Here is a 22,247-nt window from a genome sequence, read left to right as displayed (position 1 = left end):
ATAAACCAGGATAAATGACAATAAAAGAGAATAAAGTACATTAAATGAGAATAAAGGAGACTAAACCAGGATAAAGGAGATTAAAGTATAATAAAGTATAATAAAAGAGAATAACCTAGGACAATGGACAAATGAGAATAAAGGAGAATAAACCAGAACAAATGAGAATAAATGAGAATAAAGGAGAATAAACCAGAATAAATGAGAATAAAGGAGAATAGGTTTTGGTGATTCTGAGACAATAGTTCGTTATCAATAAAATGTCACAATATAATTCGATTTTGCTGCTGGGGGACAAGGAGAACCGCAGCTCCGCTAAAATCATTGACAACTATATGCTGTTTTCAACGGATTGTTAAATAAATGTTAACTATTTGGTTGTAATATCATCATGTCTTGAAGAGCGAAATCAGAACTACACATTTCTGATTTCCCCATTTAGCTCCATCAGAGTTTTACAGCAATCAGTAAACATCAATTGATCATGTTTTTTCAGATATGTGAAGGTATCCAGATTCATTTGGTATGTAGCTAGTTAGCTAAAGCAAACAACGTGTGTAATTTAGCCTGTTTCATCAGAGACTAGGGTTTTGGAAAGAGTTTTCCATTGTCAGTCGGACTACTGTCATCACCACTATAGATGGCAAGCAAATCAAACAATATTTGGATATAGCCATCTAGTTTGTCCCCTGAAAGTTAGCTTGTTAACTAGCCGTATTGCCGTGATCTGTTGTTAGCTAGCTAGCCAATTTGACGTGGTCCATCAATATCATGTCTGTCAGCAGCAATTGGGATTAAACACTCTTAAAAACAATGTTGAAAAGGGGATAATGTTAGCTAACTTTGCTAGGTAGGCCTATGTTGGTTGGAGAAAAAAGTACACTATGTCTACTTACCACCATGTTTAGCCAACTGTACCAAGTTTCTACCGGTAGCTTGCATAGTAAACATTATCAGCTAACAGTAACGTTACAATGGCATATGCGCCATTCTGCTGCTTTGACAGCCAGACCCCAGAAAGGATGGGAAATTAACCTAAACCACTCATACTGGTCAGGCATAGTTATTTTATATCACTCAAATATCCAATTAATGGTGGTCAATATTGAGAGATATCGTGAGGCTACCCTGACGTAGTTAAAAATACATGATCAATTGATGTTTAATGATCATTAAAAACATGCAGTTACTTGCTGTATAACTCTGATGATAGAGCTAAATGTGCTAAATTGTTTTGCATGGAATAGTCTAAAATGTGTAGTTCTGACTATGCTCTTCAAGATGAGATATTACAACCAAATAGTTAACATTCCCTTAACAATCCCTTGCAAACGGCACACAGTTGTCAATGGTTTTAGTGGAGCTGCGGGTCTCCTTGCCCCTCAGCAGGCAAATCGAACGCGCTGCACCTTTATTGAGACGTTTTGTTGATAACGACCTATAAGGCCTCAGACTGAGAATGTCCCAGTGTTCTAACTCTCTCAGCCAGTGAGAAGACACAGCTGCTGCTCACACTGTATTGTTACTGCCAGACGGAACTGGACCAACCCGGGCTGAACTGGACCAGACCAAACAAGACCACACCAGACAGAGCCAGCTCCCCTCCCCCAGTAGACACAGGGCCAATCTGAAATGGCACCCTACTCCCTATCAGGCTCTGGCCAAAATAACTACACTATATAGGGGAATAGGGTGCCATTTACTCCCAGTAGACCCTCTATGAAGTATTTAGGTAAACAGTAATAACAGAGCTATGCTTGTAGATTTATTATATTACAACTGTGACATTTTGATAATATGAAAATCATTACTTTTGTTCATAAGAAAAAAAATCTATTAAATAAAAAACATTTTTGCTATGAGTTTTCTCTTGTCAACAACCAAGGTCCAGTATGGCTTTAGAATATATCAACTGACAATCAGTGTTGGGGAAGCTACTCTGAAAATATGGTTTACCAAACTACCAATTATGTCACACTAGAAGAAGTAGCTAAACTAAAGCTACCCTTAAGAAAAATATTGTTTACTTAACTGAAGTTACTTTAAAAAAGCAGTTCACTATATACAAACTACTTCGTGAAAATGTATCATATTTAAATATGAAATATCGTAGACTACAAATTATAAGAATGGATCACTCTGGAGTCAGAATGTGTAATTCAGCCTATACACAAAAAGTATGTTTCAAGTGGAAATAAGGAAGGTCTGATGCCAAAACAGAAAGGAAATTATTGCCTGCTTCACCCATATTTTCCTTTCTTTTTACAGAAAAGTAGTGGGTTATTCCAGTAGTTAGCTACACCACTACATGGAAAAATATATATTAACTACTGGTAACACTACCAAGATTTTTACTTGTAGTCGTATTATTCGTTGAATTAACGTTAACGTTCAACACTCCCCAACACTGCTGACAACTGCTGTGAAAGACAACAAGTATAGTTCATCCTGACACCTTCCATGTCTGCCAAATGTTGCTAAACGGGAGGTGAGGGAACACTGCCATTTTAATGAGTGTTTTTGATGTATTTTTGTCTCTTTTACTGTAAATGTAATGTGTAAAGTCACTGCATAGACCAGTCAAACAGCGCTGTTGCTACAGGTCCAGATCTCCCTGTATGAGTCTGCCTTCCGGTGGAACAGTTACCGTGGAGACGGCTAAACAGCGCTGTTGCTACAGGTCCAGATCTCCCTGTATGAGTCTGCCTTCCGGTGGAACAGTTACCGTGGAGACGGCTAAACAAAGCTCGTGTAGTTGTTTTGGTTGGAGAGCTTGGCTAGCTAGCTACAGGATAAATACCAGCTAGTTACCTAGCTAACTTACAATAAGTACACAAACATAACAAGCATCTGCAGCACCATGGCTCACGTTAGGACATACAGACCAAACGTCCGTGTTGGAAACTGGAGGGAGGACGTTACATTGGAGGAGGTGAGTGTCTCCAGAATAGCACAGTTACCACAGGCATGGCTAGCTAATTAAGCCCGAGAAGCCGGTGTTTGAAGGATATATTGGCACGGGTGTCGTTAGGCCCAGACGAAGTCAATGTGACAGTTGGCGTTAAACCAATATTAGTTGGTGCCTAGATATTCGACATACTACTTCTTGTTATTATTATTCCGGCGCCTATTCCTACAGTGTTTATGCTAGAAACGCCATTCCAACTTCAGAACGTGCGGAATGGTTTGGACCGAGTTGCTTGAATACAACTTTAGCACACAATTGGTGTCTGCTAGGGGTTTTATGGTGTCTGCTAGGGGTTTTATGGTGTCTACTATAGGTTTTATGGTGTCTACTATAGGTTTTATGGTGTCTACTATAGGTTTTATGGTGTCTGCTATAGGTTTTATGGTGTCTGCTAGGGGTTTTATGGTGTCTGCTATAGGTTTTATGGTGTCTGCTATAGGTTTTATGGTGTCTATTATAGGTTTTATGGTGTCTGCTATAGGTTTTATGGTGTCTACTATAGGTTTTATGGTGTCTGCTAGAGGTTTTATGGTGTCTGCTAGAGGTTTTATGGTGTCTGCTATAGGTTTTATGGTGTCTGCTATAGGTTTTATGGTGTCTGCTATAGGTTTTATGGTGTCTGCTAAAGGTTTTATGGTGTCTGCTAGAGGTTTTATGGTGTCTGCTAGAGGTTTTATGGTGTCTGCTAGAGGTTTTATGGTGTCTGCTAGAGGTTTTATGGTGTCTGCTATAGGTTTTATGGTGTCTGCTATAGGTTTTATGGTGTGTGCTATAGGTTTTATGGTGTCTACTATAGGTTTCATGGTTTTATGGTGTCTACTATAGGTTTTATGGTGTCTGCTATTGGTTTTATGGTGTCTACTATTGGTTTTACGGTGTCTGCTATAGGTTTCATGGTTTTATGGTGTCTGCTATTGGTTTTATGGTGTCTGCTATTGGTTTTATGGTGTCTACTATTGGTTTTATGGTGTCTGCTAGGGGTTTTACGGTGTCTGCTATAGGTTTCATGGTTTTATGGTGTCTACTATAGGTTTTATGGTGTCTGCTATTGGTTTTATGGTGTCTGCTATAGGTTTTATGTCAAATCAGCTAATTATTCCCACTTTGCAACCACTTAGACAAAATATTTCAAGCTTACCAGCTTCGTATACTTCTCTGCTACTCAAATCTGGCGTTTGGACTAAACTTAACATTCAAATCAATATTTACAGCAGTTTAAGTAACCCAATCAACAACATTTTCTGTAACATTTTTGCAAACAATGTCCGTTTTCACCACTACCACAGAAAGTTAGTGTACAGTTGTTTTTGTAACTGCATTACCACGTGTTTTTCAAACTTTGCCCAACAGCTGCCATTTTGACCACAACCACATACCACAATCTGACAGCAACCACACAACTGCTTACCATATCTAGTGACAACAACCACACAATTACATACCACAACCACACAACTTCTTACCATATCTAGTGACAAAAACCACACAATTACATACCACAACCACACAACTTCTTACCATATCTAGTGACAAAAACCACACAATTACATACCACAACCACACAACTTCTTACCATATCTAGTGACAACAACCACACAATTACATACCACAACCACACAACTTCTTACCATATCTAGTGACAACAACCACACAATTACATACCACAACCACACAACTTCTTACCATATCTAGTGACAACAACCACACAATTACATACCACAACCACACAACTGCTGACCATATCTAGTGACAAAAACCACACAATTACATACCACAACCACACAACTGCTTACCATATCTAGTGACAACAACCACACAATTACATACCACAACCACACAACTGCTTACCATATCTAGTGACAACAACCACACAATTACATACCACAACCACACAACTTCTGACCACACATTTAACTACTGACCGTATCCAAATAACTACCGACCACAAATTCTGACAAAATCTAATGAATTTCGATGGGAATTAAAAATGACATTTTTACACTTCTTTCACTACCACAAACAAACGTTTAAAGAGCTTTAGCTAGCTCCACCAACTTTACCTGTAAAGTTACCATCTAGTTTTTATACAATATCATTTTTGTTTGGGGACTTAACTGATGTCTCTGTCCTTGGCGCGCACACACACACACACTGAGCTGTCTCTCCACACACACACTGAGCTGTCTCTCCACACACACACACTGAGCTGTCTCTCCACACACACACTGAGCTGTCTCTCCACACACACACACTGAGCTGTCTCTCCACACACACACACTGAGCTGTCTCTCCACACACACACACTGAGCTGTCTCTCCACACACACACACTGAGCTGTCTCTCCACACACACACACTGAGCTGTCTCTCCACACACACACACACTGAGCTGTCTCTCCACACACACACACACACTGAGCTGTCTCTCCACACACACACACACTGAGCTGTCTCTCCACACACACACACACACACTGAGCTGTCTCTCCACACACACACACACACACTGAGCTGTCTCTCCACACACACACACACTGAGCTGTCTCTCCACACACACACACACTGAGCTGTCTCTCCACACACACACACACTGAGCTGTCTCTCCACACACACACACACTGAGCTGTCTCTCCACACACACACACACTGAGCTGTCTCCACACACACACACACACTGAGCTGTCTCTCCACACACACACACACACTGAGCTGTCTCTCCACACACACACACACTGAGCTGTCTCTCCACACACACACACACTGAGCTGTCTCTCCACACACACACACACTGAGCTGTCTCTCCACACACACACACACTGAGCTGTCTCCACACACACACACACACTGAGCTGTCTCTCCACACACACACACACTGAGCTGTCTCTCCACACACACACACACACTGAGCTGTCTCTCCACACAGGACACACTGAAGGACTTCTTGGAAAGGAAGGAGAGGGGAGAGCTGATGGTGCAGAAAACTGGGTTCCTCAAACAAAACATCCTCAAACAGGTCAGCGTATCTTAAATAAGACATCAGTCTTATACCCCCACGTCCCCCGTCCCCACTTGTATTCTCCTACTAGCTGACATTGCTGAAAGCTACTTTATTGAGGACACATGTACTTATTACTGAGATATGTAGTTGTGCCACCTAGATGAATGCATTAACTGTATCACTCTGGATAAGAGTTTCTGATAAATAACTCAAATGTGTGTGTGTGTGTGTGTGTGTGTGTGTGTGTGTGTGTGTGTGTGTAGGTTAGCCTGTCTGTTTCTCTGGGAGGTGCAGTGTGTTTTGGTGATGTGGTGATGCTGGTGAATGTGTGCGGAGAAAACAGCTTCTCAGTCAGCATCTATGCTGACCTGACCAACCTGGGGGAAGGGCCTAGTCCAGGTACACACACGCGTGCCATAACTCTATCCCTGAGGGACGGTCAATAAGTCAAAAGTAATATTTAGGATTTTCCATGTCACCAATGTGGATACTGTTCCAACGATGATGATGATGATAGTGGTGATTATGATGATGGTGATGATAATGATGGTAGCGATGGTGATGATAGTGATGTTGATAGGGATAGTGATGTTGATAGGGATAGTGATGTTGATAGGGATAGTGATGGTGATGATAGTGATGTTCATAGGGATAGTGGTGTTGATAGGGATAGTGATGTTGATAGGGATAGTGATGGTGATGTTGATAGGGAGAGTGATGGTGATGATAGTGATGTTGATAGGATAGCGGTGATGATAGGGATAGTGATGTCGATAGGGATAGTGATGATGATGATAGTGGTGTTGATAGTGATAGTGGTGTTGATAGGGATAGTGGTGTTGATAGGGATAGTGATGGTGATGATAGTGGTGTTGATAGGGATAGTGATGTTGATAGGGATAGTGATGTTGATAGGGATAGTGATGGGGATGATAGTGATGTTGATAGGGATAGTGGTGATGATAGGGATAGGGATGGTGATGATAGTGATGTTGATAGGGATAGTGGTGATGATAGGGATAGTGATGTTGATAGTGATAGTGATGTTGATAGGGATAGTGATGTTGATAGGGATAGTGGTGTTGATAGGGATAGTGGTGTTGATAGGGATAGTGATGTTGATAGGGATAGTGATGTTGATAGTGATAGTGATGTTGATAGGGATAGGGATGGTGATAGGGATGGTGATGGTGATAGGGATAGTGATGTTGATAGGGATAGTGAAGGTGATAGGGATAGTGATGTTGATGATAGTGATGTTGATATGGATAGTAATGTTGATAGGGATAGTGATGGGGATGCTTGTGATGTTGATAGGGATAGTGATGGTGTTAGGAATGGTGATGGTGATGATAGTGATGTTGATGATAGTGATGTTGATAGGGATGGTGATGTTGATAGGGATGGTGATGTTGATAGGGTTAGTGGTGTTGATAGGGATAGTGATGGTGTTGATAGTGATGTTGATAGTGATGTTGATAGTGATGTTGATAGGGATAGTGATGGTGATGATAGTGATGGTGATGATAGTGACGTTGATAGTGATAGTGATGGTGATGATAGTGATGTTGATGGTGATAGGGATAGTGATGTTGATAGGGATAGTGATGTTGATAGGGATAGTGATGATAGTGATGTTGATAGTGATGGTGTTGATAGTGATGTTGATAGGGATAGTGATGTTGATAGTGATGGTGATGATAATGATGGTAGCAATGGTGCTGATAGTGTTGTTGATAGGGAGGGTGATGTTGATAGGGAGAGTGATGTTGATAGGGAGAGTGATGTTGATAGGGAGAGTGATGTCGATAGGGAGAGTGATGTCGATAGGGAGAGTGATGTCGATAGGGATAGTGATGTCGATAGGGATAGTGATGTCGATAGTGATGTTGATAGTGATAGTGATGTTGATAGTGATAGTGATGTTGATAGTGATAGTGATGTTGATAGGGATAGTGATGTTGATAGGGATAGTGATGTTGATAGGGATAGTGATGTTAATAGGGATAGTGATGTTGATAGGGGTAGTGATGGTGATGATAGTGATGTTGATAGGGAAAGTGATGTTGATAGGGATAGCGATGTTGATAGGGATAGTGATGTTGATAGGGATAGTGATGTCAATAGGAATAGTGATGATGATAGGGATAGTGATGTTGATAAGGATAGTGATGATAGTGATGGTGATGATAGTGACGTTGATAGTGATAGTGATGTTGATAGGGATAGTGATGTTGATAGGGATAGTGATGTTGATAGTGATAGTGATATGGATAGTGATGTTGATAAGGATAGTGATGGTGATAGTGATGGTGATGATAGTGATGTTGATAGGGATAGTGATGTTGATAGTGATGGTGATATGGATAGTGATGGTGATGATAGTGATGTTGATAGGGATAGTGATGTTGATATGGATAGTGATGTTGATAGGGATAGGATAGTGATGTTGATAGGGGTGTTGATAGTGATAGTGATGTTGATAGGGATAGTGATGTTGATAGGGATAGTGGTGTTGATAGGCATAGTGATGTTGATAGGGATAGTGATGTTGATAGGGATAGTGATGGTGATGATAGTGACGTTGATAGTGATAGTGATGGTGATGATAGTGATGTTGATAGTGATAGTGATGTTGCTAGTGATAGTGATGTTGATAGGGATGGTGATGATAGTGATGTTGATAGTGATAGTGATGTTGATAGTGATGGTGATTATAGTGACGTTGATAGTGATGTTGATAGGGATAGTGATGTTGATAGGGATAGTGATGGTGATGATAGTGATGTTGATAGAGATAGTGATGTTGATAGGGATAGTGATGGTGTTGATAGTGATAGTGATGGTGATGATAGTGATAGTGATGTTGATAGTGACGTTGATAGTGATAGTGATGTTGATAGTGATGGTGATGATAGTGATAGTGATGGTGTTGATAGTGATGGTGATGGTGATGATAGTGATAGTGACGTTGATAGTGATGTTGATAGGGATAGTGATGTTGATAGGGATAGTGATGGTGATGATAGTGATGTTGATAGGGATAGTGATGGTGATGTTGATAGGGATAGTGGTGTTGATAGGGATAGTGATGTCGATAGAGATACTGATGTCGATAGGGATTGTGATGTTGATAGGGATAGTGATGTTGATAGGGATAGTGATGGTGATGATAGGGATGTTGATAGGGATAGTGATGGTGATGATAGTGATGTTGATAGTGATGGTGATGATAGTGACGTTGATAGGGATGGTGATGGTGATGGTGATAGGGATGGTGATGTTGATAGGGATAGTGATGTTGATAGGGATAGTGAAGGTGATAGGGATAGTGATGTTGATGATAGTGATGTTGATATGGATAGTAATGTTGATAGGGATAGTGATGGGGATGCTTGTTATGTTGATAGGGATAGGGATGGTGATAGGGATGGTGATGTTGATAGGGATAGTGATGTTGATAGGGATAGGGATAGTGATGTTGATGATAGTGATGTTGATATGGATAGTAATGTTGATAGGGATAGTGATGGGGATGCTTGTGATGTTGATAGTGATGGTGTTAGGAATAGTGATGGTGATGATAGTGATGTTGATAGTGATAGTGATGTTGATAGTGATGGTGTTGATAGGGATAGTGATGTCGATATGGATAGTGATGGTGATGATAGTGATGTTGATAGGGTTAGTGATGTTGATAGGGATAGTGATGGTGATGATGATGATAGTGATGTTGTTAGTGATAGTGATGTTGATAGGGATGGTGATGTTGATAGGGATGGTGATGTTGATAGGGATAGTGGTGTTGATAGGGATAGTGATGGTGATAGTGATGGTGATGATAGTGATGTTGATAGGGATAGTGATGTTGATAGGGATAGTGATGGTGACGATAGTGACGTTGATAGTGATGTTGATAGGGATAGTGATGATAGTGATGTTGATAGTGATGGTGTTGATAGTGATGTTGATAGGAATAGTGATGTTGATAGTGATGGTGATGTAAGTCGCTCTGGATAAGAGCGTCTGCTAAATGACTTAAATGTAAATGATAATGATGGTAGCAATGGTGATGATAGTGATGTTGATAGGGAGGGTGATGTTGATAGGGAGAGTGATGTTGATAGGGAGAGTGATGTTGATAGGGAGAGTGATGTTGATAGGGAGAGTGATGTTGATAGTGATGTCGATAGGGATAGTGATGTCGATAGGGATAGTGATGTCGATAGGGATAGTGATGTCGATAGGGATAGTGATGTCGATAGGGATAGTGATGTTGATAGGGATAGTGATGTCGATAGGGATAGTGATGGTAATGATAGTGATGTTGATAGGGATAGTGATGTCAATAGGGATAGTGATGTCAATAGGGATAGTAATGTTGATAGTGATAGGGATAGTGATGTTAATAGGGATAGTGATGTTGATAGGGATAGTTATGTTGATAAGGATAGTGATGGTGATGATAGTGATGTTGATAGTGATAGTGATGTTGATAGGGATAGTGATGTTGATAGGGATAGTGATGTTGATCGGGGAGTGATGTTGATAGTGATAGTGATGGTGATGATAGTTATGTTGATAGGGATAGTGATGTTGATAGTGATGGTGATATGGATAGTGATGTTGATAGGGATAGTGATGGTGATAGTGATGTGATGATAGTGATGTTGATAGGGATAGTGATGTTGATATGGATAGTGATGTTGATAGGGATAGTGATGTTGATAGGGATAGTGGTGTTGATAGGGATAGTGGTGTTGATAGGCATAGTGGTGTTGATAGGCATAGTGATGTTGATAGGGATAGTGATGTTGATAGGGATAGTGATGTTGATAGGGATAGTGGTGTTGATAGGGATAGTGGTGTTGGTAGTGATAGTGGTGATGATAGTGACGTTGATAGTGATGTTGATAGGGATAGTGATGTTGATAGGGATAGTGATGGTGATGATAGTGATGTTGATAGGGATAGTGATGGTGATGTTGATAGGGATAGTGGTGTTGATAGGGATAGTGATGTCGATAGAGATAGTGATGTCGATAGGGATTGTGATGTTGATAGGGATAGTGATGTTGATAGGGATAGTGATGGTGATGATAGGGATGTTGATAGGGATAGTGATGGTGATGATAGTGATGTTGATAGTGATGGTGATGATAGTGACGTTGATAGGGATGGTGATGGTGATGGTGATAGGGATGGTGATGTTGATAGGGATAGTGATGTTGATAGGGATAGTGAAGGTGATAGGGATAGTGATGTTGATGATAGTGATGTTGATATGGATAGTAATGTTGATAGGGATAGTGATGGGGATGCTTGTTATGTTGATAGGGATAGGGATGGTGATAGGGATGGTGATGTTGATAGGGATAGTGATGTTGATAGGGATAGGGATAGTGATGTTGATGATAGTGATGTTGATATGGATAGTAATGTTGATAGGGATAGTGATGGGGATGCTTGTGATGTTGATAGTGATGGTGTTAGGAATAGTGATGGTGATGATAGTGATGTTGATAGTGATAGTGATGTTGATAGTGATGGTGTTGATAGGGATAGTGATGTCGATATGGATAGTGATGGTGATGATAGTGATGTTGATAGGGTTAGTGATGTTGATAGGGATAGTGATGGTGATGATGATGATAGTGATGTTGTTAGTGATAGTGATGTTGATAGGGATGGTGATGTTGATAGGGATGGTGATGTTGATAGGGATAGTGGTGTTGATAGGGATAGTGATGGTGATAGTGATGGTGATGATAGTGATGTTGATAGGGATAGTGATAGGGATAGTGATGGTGACGATAGTGACGTTGATAGTGATGTTGATAGTGATGTTGATAGGGATAGTGATGATAGTGATGTTGATAGTGATGGTGTTGATAGTGATGTTGATAGGAATAGTGATGTTGATAGTGATGGTGATGTAAGTCGCTCTGGATAAGAGCGTCTGCTAAATGACTTAAATGTAAATGATAATGATGGTAGCAATGGTGATGATAGTGATGTTGATAGGGAGGGTGATGTTGATAGGGAGAGTGATGTTGATAGGGAGAGTGATGTTGATAGGGAGAGTGATGTTGATAGGGAGAGTGATGTTGATAGTGATGTCGATAGGGATAGTGATGTCGATAGGGATAGTGATGTCGATAGGGATAGTGATGTCGATAGGGATAGTGATGTCGATAGGGATAGTGATGTTGATAGGGATAGTGATGTCGATAGGGATAGTGATGGTAATGATAGTGATGTTGATAGGGATAGTGATGTCAATAGGGATAGTGATGTCAATAGGGATAGTAATGTTGATAGTGATAGGGATAGTGATGTTAATAGGGATAGTGATGTTGATAGGGATAGTTATGTTGATAAGGATAGTGATGGTGATGATAGTGATGTTGATAGGGATAGTAATGTTGATAGTGATAGGGATAGTGATGTTAATAGGGATAGTGATGTTGATAGGGATAGTTATGTTGATAAGGATAGTGATGGTGATGATAGTGATGTTGATAGTGATAGTGATGTTGATAGGGATAGTGATGTTGATAGGGATAGTGATGTTGATCGGGGAGTGATGTTGATAGTGATAGTGATGGTGATGATAGTTATGTTGATAGGGATAGTGATGTTGATAGTGATGGTGATATGGATAGTGATGTTGATAGGGATAGTGATGGTGATAGTGATGTGATGATAGTGATGTTGATAGGGATAGTGATGTTGATAGGGATAGTGATGTTGATAGGGATAGTGATGTTGATAGGGATAGTGGTGTTGATAGGGATAGTGGTGTTGATAGGCATAGTGGTGTTGATAGGCATAGTGATGTTGATAGGGATAGTGATGTTGATAGGGATAGTGATGTTGATAGGGATAGTGGTGTTGATAGGGATAGTGGTGTTGGTAGTGATAGTGGTGATGATAGTGACGTTGATAGTGATGTTGATAGGGATAGTGATGTTGATAGGGATAGTGATGGTGATGATAGTGATGTTGATAGGGATAGTGATGTTGATAGGGATAGTGATGGTGATGATAGTTACGTTGATAGTGATAGTGATGGTGATGATAGTGACGTTGATAGTGATAGTGATGTTGATAGTGATAGTGATGTTGATAGGGATAGTGATGGTGATGTTGATAGTGATGATGATAGTGATAGTGATGTTGATAGGGATTGTGATGTTGATGGTGATGATAGGGATGTTGATAGGGATAGTGATGATGATGATGGTGATGATAGGGATGTTGATAGGGATAGTGATGTTGATAGGGATAGTGATGGTGGTTATGATGATGTGATGGTGATAATATAAACCCTGTTTGTCTCTCTAGCCGTTCAGGCTCCCTGTGGAGTCAGTGGGGGGAGGAGTCTGCAGCCATGCACACGCAATGCATTCATCATCAGCAGGTACACACACACACGCACACACGCACACACGCACACACACAGACACACAGACACACACGCACACGCACACACACGCACACACACACACAGACACACAGAGGAATAGGTGTGGAGTAGGTGTTTTTTACCATGCGGTGTGTTTGTCCAGTGTGGATGGCAGTGCAGAGGGAGAGCCTCTGCGCTACAATCAGAGTTTCGCCCTCAGAACAACTAGTGGCTTTGCTGGAGGGGTGAGTTCCAGACACACACACACAGACACACAGACACACACACAGACACACACACAGACACACAGACAGACAGACAGACAGACAGACAGACAGACAGACAGACAGACAGACAGACAGACAGACAGACAGACAGACAGACAGACAGACAGACAGACAGACAGACACTATACATATTAGACCTCTATAATATAATACATAGATTTAACCTAACCCATAGAACTACATATTAGACCTCTATAATATAATACATAGATTTAGCCTAACCCATAGAACTACATATTAGACCTCTATAAGATAATACATTAACCTAACCCATAGAACTACATATTAGACCTCTATAATAGATGCATTTAACCCTAACCCATAGAACTACATATTAGACCTCTATAATACATACATTTAACCCTAACCCATAGAACTACATATTAGACCTCTATAATACAATACATACATTTAACCCTAACCCATAGAACTACATATTAGACCTCTATAATATAATAAACTCAGCAATAAATGAAACGTCCCTTTTTCAAGACCCTGTCAAAGCTAATTTGTGAAAATCCAAATAACTTCACAGATCTTCATTGTAAAGGGTTTAAACACTGTTTCCCATGCTTGTTCAATGAACCATAGACAATTAATGAACAAGCACCTGTGGAACGGTCATTAAGACACTAACAGCTTACAGACGGTAGGCAATTTAGGTCACAGTTATGAAATCTTAGGACGCTAAAGAGGCCTTTCTACTGACTCTGAAAAACACCAAAAGAAATATGCCCAGGATCCCTTCTCATCTGCGTGAACGTGCCTTAGGCATGCTGCAAGGAGGCATGAGGACTGCAGATGTGGCCAGGGCAATAAATTGCAATGTCCGTACTGGGAGACGCCTAAGACAGAGCTACAGGGAGACAGGACGGACAGCTGATCCTCCTCATAGTGGCAGATCATATGTAACAACACCTGCACATCCGAACATCACACCTGCGGGACAGGTACAGGATGGCAACAACAACTCCCCGAGTTACACCAGGAACACACAATCCCTCCATCAGTGCTCAGACTGTCCGCAATAGGCTGAGAGAGGCTGGACTGAGGGCTTGTAGGCCTGTTGTAAGGCAGGTCCTCACCAGACATCACTGGCAACAACGTCGCCTATGGGCACAAACCCACCGTCGCTGGGCCAGACAGGACTGGCAAAAAGTGCTCTTTACTGACGAGTCGCGGTTTTGTCTCACCAAGGGTGGTGGTCAGATTCGCGTTTATCGTTGAAGGAATGAGCGTTACATCGAGGCCTGTACTCTGGAGCGGGATCGATTTGGAGGTGGAGGGTCCGTCATGGTCTGGGGCGGTGTGTCACAGCATCATCGGACGGAGCTTGTTGTCATTGCAGGCAATCTCTATGCTGTGCGTTACAGGGAAGACATCCTCCTCCCTCATGTGGTACCCTTCCTGCAGGCTATCCTGACATCACCCTCCAGCATGACAATGCCACCAGCCATACTGCTTGTTCTGTGTGTGATTTCCTGCAACACAGGAATGTCAGTGTTCTGCCATGGCCAGCAAAGAGCCCGGATCTCAATCCCACTGAGCACGTCTGGGACCTGTTGGATCGGAGGGTGATGGCTAGATGGCTAGGATCATTCCCCCCAAAATGTCTGGGAACTTGCAGGTGCCTTGGTGGAAGAGTGGGGTAACATCTCACAGCAAGAACAGGCAAATCTGGTGCAGTCCATGAGGAGGAGATGCCCTGCAGTACTTAATGCAGCTGGTGGCCACACCAGATGCTGTCTGTTACTTTTGATTTTGACCCCCCTTTGTTCAGGGACACATTATTCCATTTATTTTAGTCACATGTTTTCCGATTAATTAAGGCCGATTTCAAGTTTTCATACCAATCGGAAATCGGTATTTTTGGACGCCGATTTGCCGATTTATTTTTAGACCTTTATTTAACTAGGCAAGTCAGTTAAGAACATATTCTTATTTTCAATGACGGCCTACCAGGGAACAGTGGGCTAACTGCCTTGTTCAGGGGCAGAACGACAGATTTTTACCTTGTCAGCTCAGGGATTCAATCTTGCAAATTTACGGTTAACTAGTCCAACGCTCTAACCACCTGCTTTACATTGCACTCCATGAGGAGCCTGCCTGTTACGCGAATGCAGTAAGAAGCCAAGGTAAGTTGCTAGCTAGCATTAAACTTATCTTATAAAAAACAATCAATCAATCATAATCACTAGTTAACTACACATGGTTGATTATATTACTAGTTTATCTAGCCTGTCCTGCGTTGCATATAATCGCTTAGGTACACGTTGCTCCAACCATAAACATCAATGCCTTTCTTAAAATCAATACACAAGTATATATTTTTAAACCTGCATATTTAGTTAATATTGCCTGCTAACATGAATTTCTTTTAACTAGGGAAAATGTGTTACTTCTCTTGCAACATAGTCAGGGTATATGCAGCAGTTTGGGCCGCCTGGCTCGTTGCAAACTGTGTGAAGATTATTTCTTCCTAACAAAGACAGCCAACTTCGCCAAACGGGGGATGATTTAACAAAAGCGCATTTGCGAAAAAAGCACAATCGTTGCACGACTTTACCTAACCATTAACATTAATGCCTTTCTTAAAATCAATACACAGAAGTATATATTTTTAAAACTGCATATTTAGCTAAAAGAAATCCAGGTTAGCAGGCAATATTAACCAGGTGAAATTGTGTCATTTTGCGTTCATTGCACGCAGTCAGGGTATATGCAACAGTTTGGGCCGCCTGGCTCGTACTGTAACAGGAATAACGTTTTGTTTTCGAGATGATAGTTTCCGGATTCGACCATATTAATGACCTAAGGCTCGTATTTCTGTGTGTTATTATGTTATAATTAAGTCTATGATTTGATAGAGCAGTCTGACTGAGCGATGGTAGGCAGCAGCAGGATCGTAAGCATTCATTCAAAATAGCACTTTCGTGCGTTTTGCCAGCAGCCCTTTGCAATGCATTGCGCTGTTTATGACTTCAATCCTGTCAACTCCCAAGATTAGGCTGGTGTAACCGATGTGAAATGGCTAGCTAGTTAGCGGGGTGCGCGCTAATAGCTTTTCAAACGTCACTCGCTCTGAGACTTGGAGTAGTTGTTTCCCCTTGCTCTACATGGGTAACGCTGCTTCGAGGGTGGCTGTTGTCGATGTGTTCCTGGTTCAAGCCCAGGTAGGAGCGAGGAGAGGGACGGAAGCTATACTGTTACACTGGCAATACTAAAGTGCCTATAAGAACATCCAATAGTCAAAGGTATATGAAATGCAAATCGTATAGAGAGAAATAGTCCTATAATTCCTATAATAACTACAACCTAAAACATCTTACCTGGGAATATTGAAGACTCATGTTAAAAGGAACCACCAGCTTTCATATGTTCTCATGTTCTGAGCAAGGAACTTAAACGTTAGCTTTTTTACATGGCACATATTGCACTTTTACTTTCTTCTCCAACACTTTGTTTTTGCATTATTTAAACCAAGTTGAACATGTTTCATTATTCATTTGAGGCTAAATTGATTTTATTGATGTATTATATTAAGTTAAAATAAGTGTTCATTCAGTATTGTCATAATTGTCATTATTACAAATAAGTAGAAAAAAAATCGGCTGATTAATCGGTAGCGGGTTTTTGGGCCTCCAATAATCGGCATCGGTATCGGCGTTGAAAAATCATAATTGGTCGACTTCTAGTTGCTGTACCAGGCGGTGATACAGCCCGACAGGATGCTCTCGATTGTGCATCTGTAAAAGTTTGTGAGTGTTTTTGGTGACAAGCTGAATTTCTTCAGCCTCCTGAGGTTGAAGAGGGCTGCTGCACCTTCTTCACCACGCTGTCTGTGTGGGTGGACCATTTCAGTTTGTCTGTGATGTGTACGCCGAGGAACTTAAAACTTTCCACATTCTCCACTCCTGTCCCGTCGATGTGGATAGGGGGCTGCTCCCTCTGCTGTTTCCTGAAGTCCACAATCCTCTCCTTTGTTTTGTTGACATTGAGTGTGAGGTTATTTTCCTGACACCACACTCCGAGGGCCCTCACCTCCTTCCTGTAGGCCATCTCGTTGTTGTTGGTAATCAAGCCTACCACTGTAGTGTCGTCTGCAAACTTAATGATTGAGTTGGAGGCGTGCATGGCCACGCAGTCATAGGTGAACAGGGAGTACAGGAGAGGGCTGAGAACGCACCCTTGTGGGGCCCCAGTGTTGAGGATCAGCGGGGTGGAGATGTTGTTACCTACCCTTACCACCTGTGGGCGGCCCGTCAGGAAGTCCAGGACCCAGTTGCACAGGGCGGGGTCGAGACCCAGGGTCTCGAACTAGGACGAGTTTGGGGGGTACTATGGTGTTAAATGCTGAGCTGTAGTCGATGAACAGCATTCTTACATAGGTATTCCTCTTGTCCAGATGGGTTAGGGCAGTGTGCAGTGTGATTGCAATTGCGTCGTCTGTGGACCTATTGGGGCGGTAAGCAAATTGGAGTGGGTCAGGTAGGGTGGAGGTGATATGGTCCTTGACTAGTCTCTCAAAGCACTTCATGATGACGGAAGTGAGTGCTACAGGGTGATAGTCATTTAGCTCAGTTACCTTTGCTTTCTTGGGAACAGGAACAATGGTGGCCCTCTTGAAGCATGTGGGAACAGCAGACTGGGATAAGGATTGATTGAATATGTCCGTAAACACACCAGCCAGCTGGTCTGCGCATGCTCTGAGGACGCGGCTGGGGATGCTGTCTGGGCCGGCAGCCTTGCGAGGGTTAACACGTTTAAATGTTTTACTTACGTTGGCTGCAGTGAAGGAGAGGCCGCAGGTTTTGGTAGCGGGCCGTGTCAGTGGCACTGTGTTGTCCTCAAAGCGAGCAAAGAAGTTTAGTTTGTCTGGGAGCAAGACATCGTGGTCCGCGACGGGGCTGGTTTTCCTTTTGTAGTCCATGATTGACTGTAGACCCTGCCACATACCTCTCGTGTCTGAGCCATTGAATTACGACTTTACTTTGTCTCTATACTGATGCTTAGCTTGTTTGATTGCCTTGCGGAGGGAATAGCTACACTGTTTGTATTCGGTCATGTTTCCGGTCACCTTGCCCTGATTTAAAAGCAGTGGTTCGCGCTTTCAGTTTTGCACGAATGCTGCCATCAATCCACGGTTTCTGGTTGGGGAATGTTTTAATAGACACTGTGGGTACAACATCACTGATGCACTTGCTAATAAACTCGCTCACCGAATCAGCGTATTCATCAATGTTATTGTCCGACGCTATGCGGAACATATCCCAGTCCACGTGATGGAAGCAATCTTGAAGCGTGGAATCAGATTGGTGGACCAGCGTTGAACAGACCTGAGCACGGGCACTTCCTGTTTTATTTTCTGGCTATAGGCTGGGAGCAACAAAATGGAGTCGTGGTCAGATTTTCCGAAAGGAGGGTGGGGGAGGGCTTTATATGCGTTGTAGATGTTAGAATAACAATGATCCAGGATTTTTCCAGCCCGGGTCGCGCATTCGATATGCTGATAAAATTTAAGGAGCCTTGTTTTCAGATTAGCCTTGTTAAAATCCCCAGCTACAATAAATGCAGCCTCAGGATATGTGGTTTCCAGTTTACATAGAGTCCAATGAAGTTCTTTCAGGGCCGTCTTGGTGTCTGATTGGGGCGGGGATATACACGGCTGTGATTATAATCAAAGAGAATTCTCTTGGTAGATAATGCGGTCGGCATTTGATTGTAAGGAATTCTAGGTCAGGTGAACAAAAGGACTTGAGTTCCTGTATGTTGTTATGATCACTCCACGTCTCGGTAATCATAAGGCATACACCCCCGCCCTTCTTCTTACCATACCTCTATAATATAATACATATATTTAACCTAGCCCTAACCCATAGAACTACATATTAGACCTTTATAATACACACATTTTAATTCTCTTTAATATGATCTCTGTGGGAGAGTACCCCTGACCCCTAGCAGACATGTATCCCTGACCCCTGACCCCTAACAGACATGTATCCCTGACCCCTAACCCCTAGCAGACATGTATCCCTGACCCCTGACCCCTAGCAGACATGTATCCCTGACCCCTGACAGACACGTACCATGGAACTAGAGAAAGCACCAGCTTTAATACTATGCTTACTGAATGTGTGTGTGTTTTACAGTTGTATCTGACGAGTGACCACAAGACCTTCCAGAAGGTGATTGCTCTTTTTTCATTGAAGGACTGACTCCTAACAGACATGTATCCCTGACCCCTAACAGACATGTATCCCTGACCCCTAACAGACATGTATCCCTGACCCCTGACCCCTAACAGACATGTATCCCTGACCCCTGACCCCTAACAGACATGTATCCCTGATCCCTGACCCCTAACAGACATGTATCCCTGACCCCTAACAGACATGTATCCCTGACCCCTAACAGACATGTACCCCTGACAGACATGTATCCCTGACCCCTAGCAGACATGTATCCCTAACCCCTGACCCCTAACAGACATGTATCCCTGACCCCTGATCCCTAACAGACATGTATCCCTGACCCCTAGCAGAAATGTATCCCTGACCCCTGACCCCTAACAGACATGTATCCCTGACCCCTAACAGACATGTACCCCTGACCCCTGACAGACATGTATCCCTGACCCCTAGCAGACATGTATCCCTGACCCCTGACCCCTAACAGACATGTATCCCTGACCCCTAACAGACATGTATCCCTGACCCCTAACAGACATGTATCCCTGACCCCTAACAGACATGTATCCCTGACCCCTGACAGACATGTATCCCTGACCCCTAACAGACATGTATCCCTGACCCCTGACCCCTAACAGACATGTATCCCTGACCCCTGACAGACATGTATCCCTGACCCCTGACCCCTAACGGACATGTATCCCTGACCCCTAACAGACATGTATCCCTGACCCCTAACAGACATGTATCCCTGATCCCTAACAGACATGTATCCCTGACCCCTAACAGACATGTATCCCTGACCCCTGACCCCTAACAGACATGTATCCCTGACCCCTAACAGACATGTATCCCTGACCCCTGACCCCTAACAGACATGTATCCCTGACTCCTGACCCCTAACAGACATGTATCCCTGACCCCTGACCCCTAACAAACATGTATCCCTGACCCCTAACCCCTAACAGCCATGTATCCCTGACCCCTAACAGACATGTATCCCTGACCCCTGACAGACATGTACCCGACCCCTAACAGACATGTATCCCTGACCCCTAACAAACATGTATCCCTGACCCCTAACAGACATGTATCCCTGACCCCTAACAGACAAGTATCCCTGACCCCTGACCCCTAACAGACATGTATCCCTGACCCTTGACAGACATGTATCCCTGACCCCTAACAGACATGTATCCCTGACCCCTGACCCCTAACAGACATGTATCCCTGACCCCTGACAGACATGTATCCCTGACCCCTAACCCCTAACAGACATGTATCCCTGACCCCTAACCCCTAACAGCCATGTATCCCTGACCCCTAACAGACATGTATCCCTGACCCCTGACCCCTAACAGACATGTACCCGACCCCTAACAGACATGTATCCCTGACCCCTAACAAACATGTATCCCTGACCCCTAACAGACATGTATCCCTGACCCCTAACAGACAAGTATCCCTGACCCCTGACCCCTAACAGACATGTATCCCTGACAGACATGTATCCCTGACCCCTAACAGACATGTATCCCTGACAGACATGTATCCCTGACCCCTAACAGACATGTATCCCTGACCCCTGACGGACATGTATCCGTGACCCCTGACCCCTAACAGACATGTATCCCTGACTCCTGACCCCTAACAGACATGTATCCCTGACCCCTGACCCCTAACAAACATGTATCCCTGACCCCTAACCCCTAACAGCCATGTATCCCTGACCCCTAACAGACATGTATCCCTGACCCCTGACAGACATGTACCCGACCCCTAACAGACATGTATCCCTGACCCCTAACAAACATGTATCCCTGACCCCTAACAGACATGTATCCCTGACCCCTAACAGACAAGTATCCCTGACCCCTGACCCCTAACAGACATGTATCCCTGACCCTTGACAGACATGTATCCCTGACCCCTAACAGACATGTATCCCTGACCCCTAACAGACATGTATCCCTGACCCCTGACAGACATGTATCCCTGACCCCTAACCCCTAACAGACATGTATCCCTGACCCCTAACCCCTAACAGCCATGTATCCCTGACCCCTAACAGACATGTATCCCTGACCCCTGACCCCTAACAGACATGTACCCGACCCCTAACAGACATGTATCCCTGACCCCTAACAAACATGTATCCCTGACCCCTAACAGACATGTATCCCTGACCCCTAACAAACATGTATCCCTGACCCCTAACAGACATGTATCCCTGACCCCTAACAGACAAGTATCCCTGACCCCTGACCCCTAACAGACATGTATCCCTGACCCTTGACAGACATGTATCCCTGACCCCTAACAGACATGTATCCCTGACCCCTAACAGACATGTATCCCTGACCCCTGACAGACATGTATCCCTGACCCCTAACCCC

The 22,247-nt window shown here is 43.0% G+C and overlaps 1 protein-coding gene across 4 annotated transcripts in view; it reads left to right on the top strand.

The window, feature by feature from the left end:
• Positions 1-2,543: 2,543 nt before the first annotated feature.
• cfap161 (cilia and flagella associated protein 161) overlaps positions 2,544-22,247 on the top strand; it is a 31,135-nt gene continuing 11,431 nt past the window's right edge. Inside the window, exons 1-6 of one of the 4 annotated variants that reach the window (XM_029752011.1) lie at positions 2,544-2,932; positions 5,891-5,980; positions 6,229-6,364; positions 13,313-13,388; positions 13,537-13,618; positions 19,813-19,848. In XM_029752011.1, the coding sequence (XP_029607871.1) occupies positions 2,861-2,932; positions 5,891-5,980; positions 6,229-6,364; positions 13,313-13,388; positions 13,537-13,618; positions 19,813-19,848 (492 nt within the window). In that variant the 5' untranslated portion in view covers positions 2,544-2,860. The remainder of the gene's footprint in view (positions 2,933-5,890; positions 5,981-6,228; positions 6,365-13,312; positions 13,389-13,536; positions 13,619-19,812; positions 19,849-22,247) is intronic. The other 3 variants (XM_029752010.1, XM_029752012.1, XM_029752009.1) reach the window with 3 other exon arrangements.

The sequence above is a fragment of the Salmo trutta genome, chromosome 4 (genome assembly GCF_901001165.1).
Source record: "Salmo trutta chromosome 4, fSalTru1.1, whole genome shotgun sequence".
Taxonomy (NCBI): Eukaryota; Metazoa; Chordata; class Actinopteri; order Salmoniformes; family Salmonidae; genus Salmo; species Salmo trutta.
The sequence above is the reverse complement of the archived record's forward strand: the minus strand, read 5'-3'. Positions and strand labels throughout refer to the sequence as shown.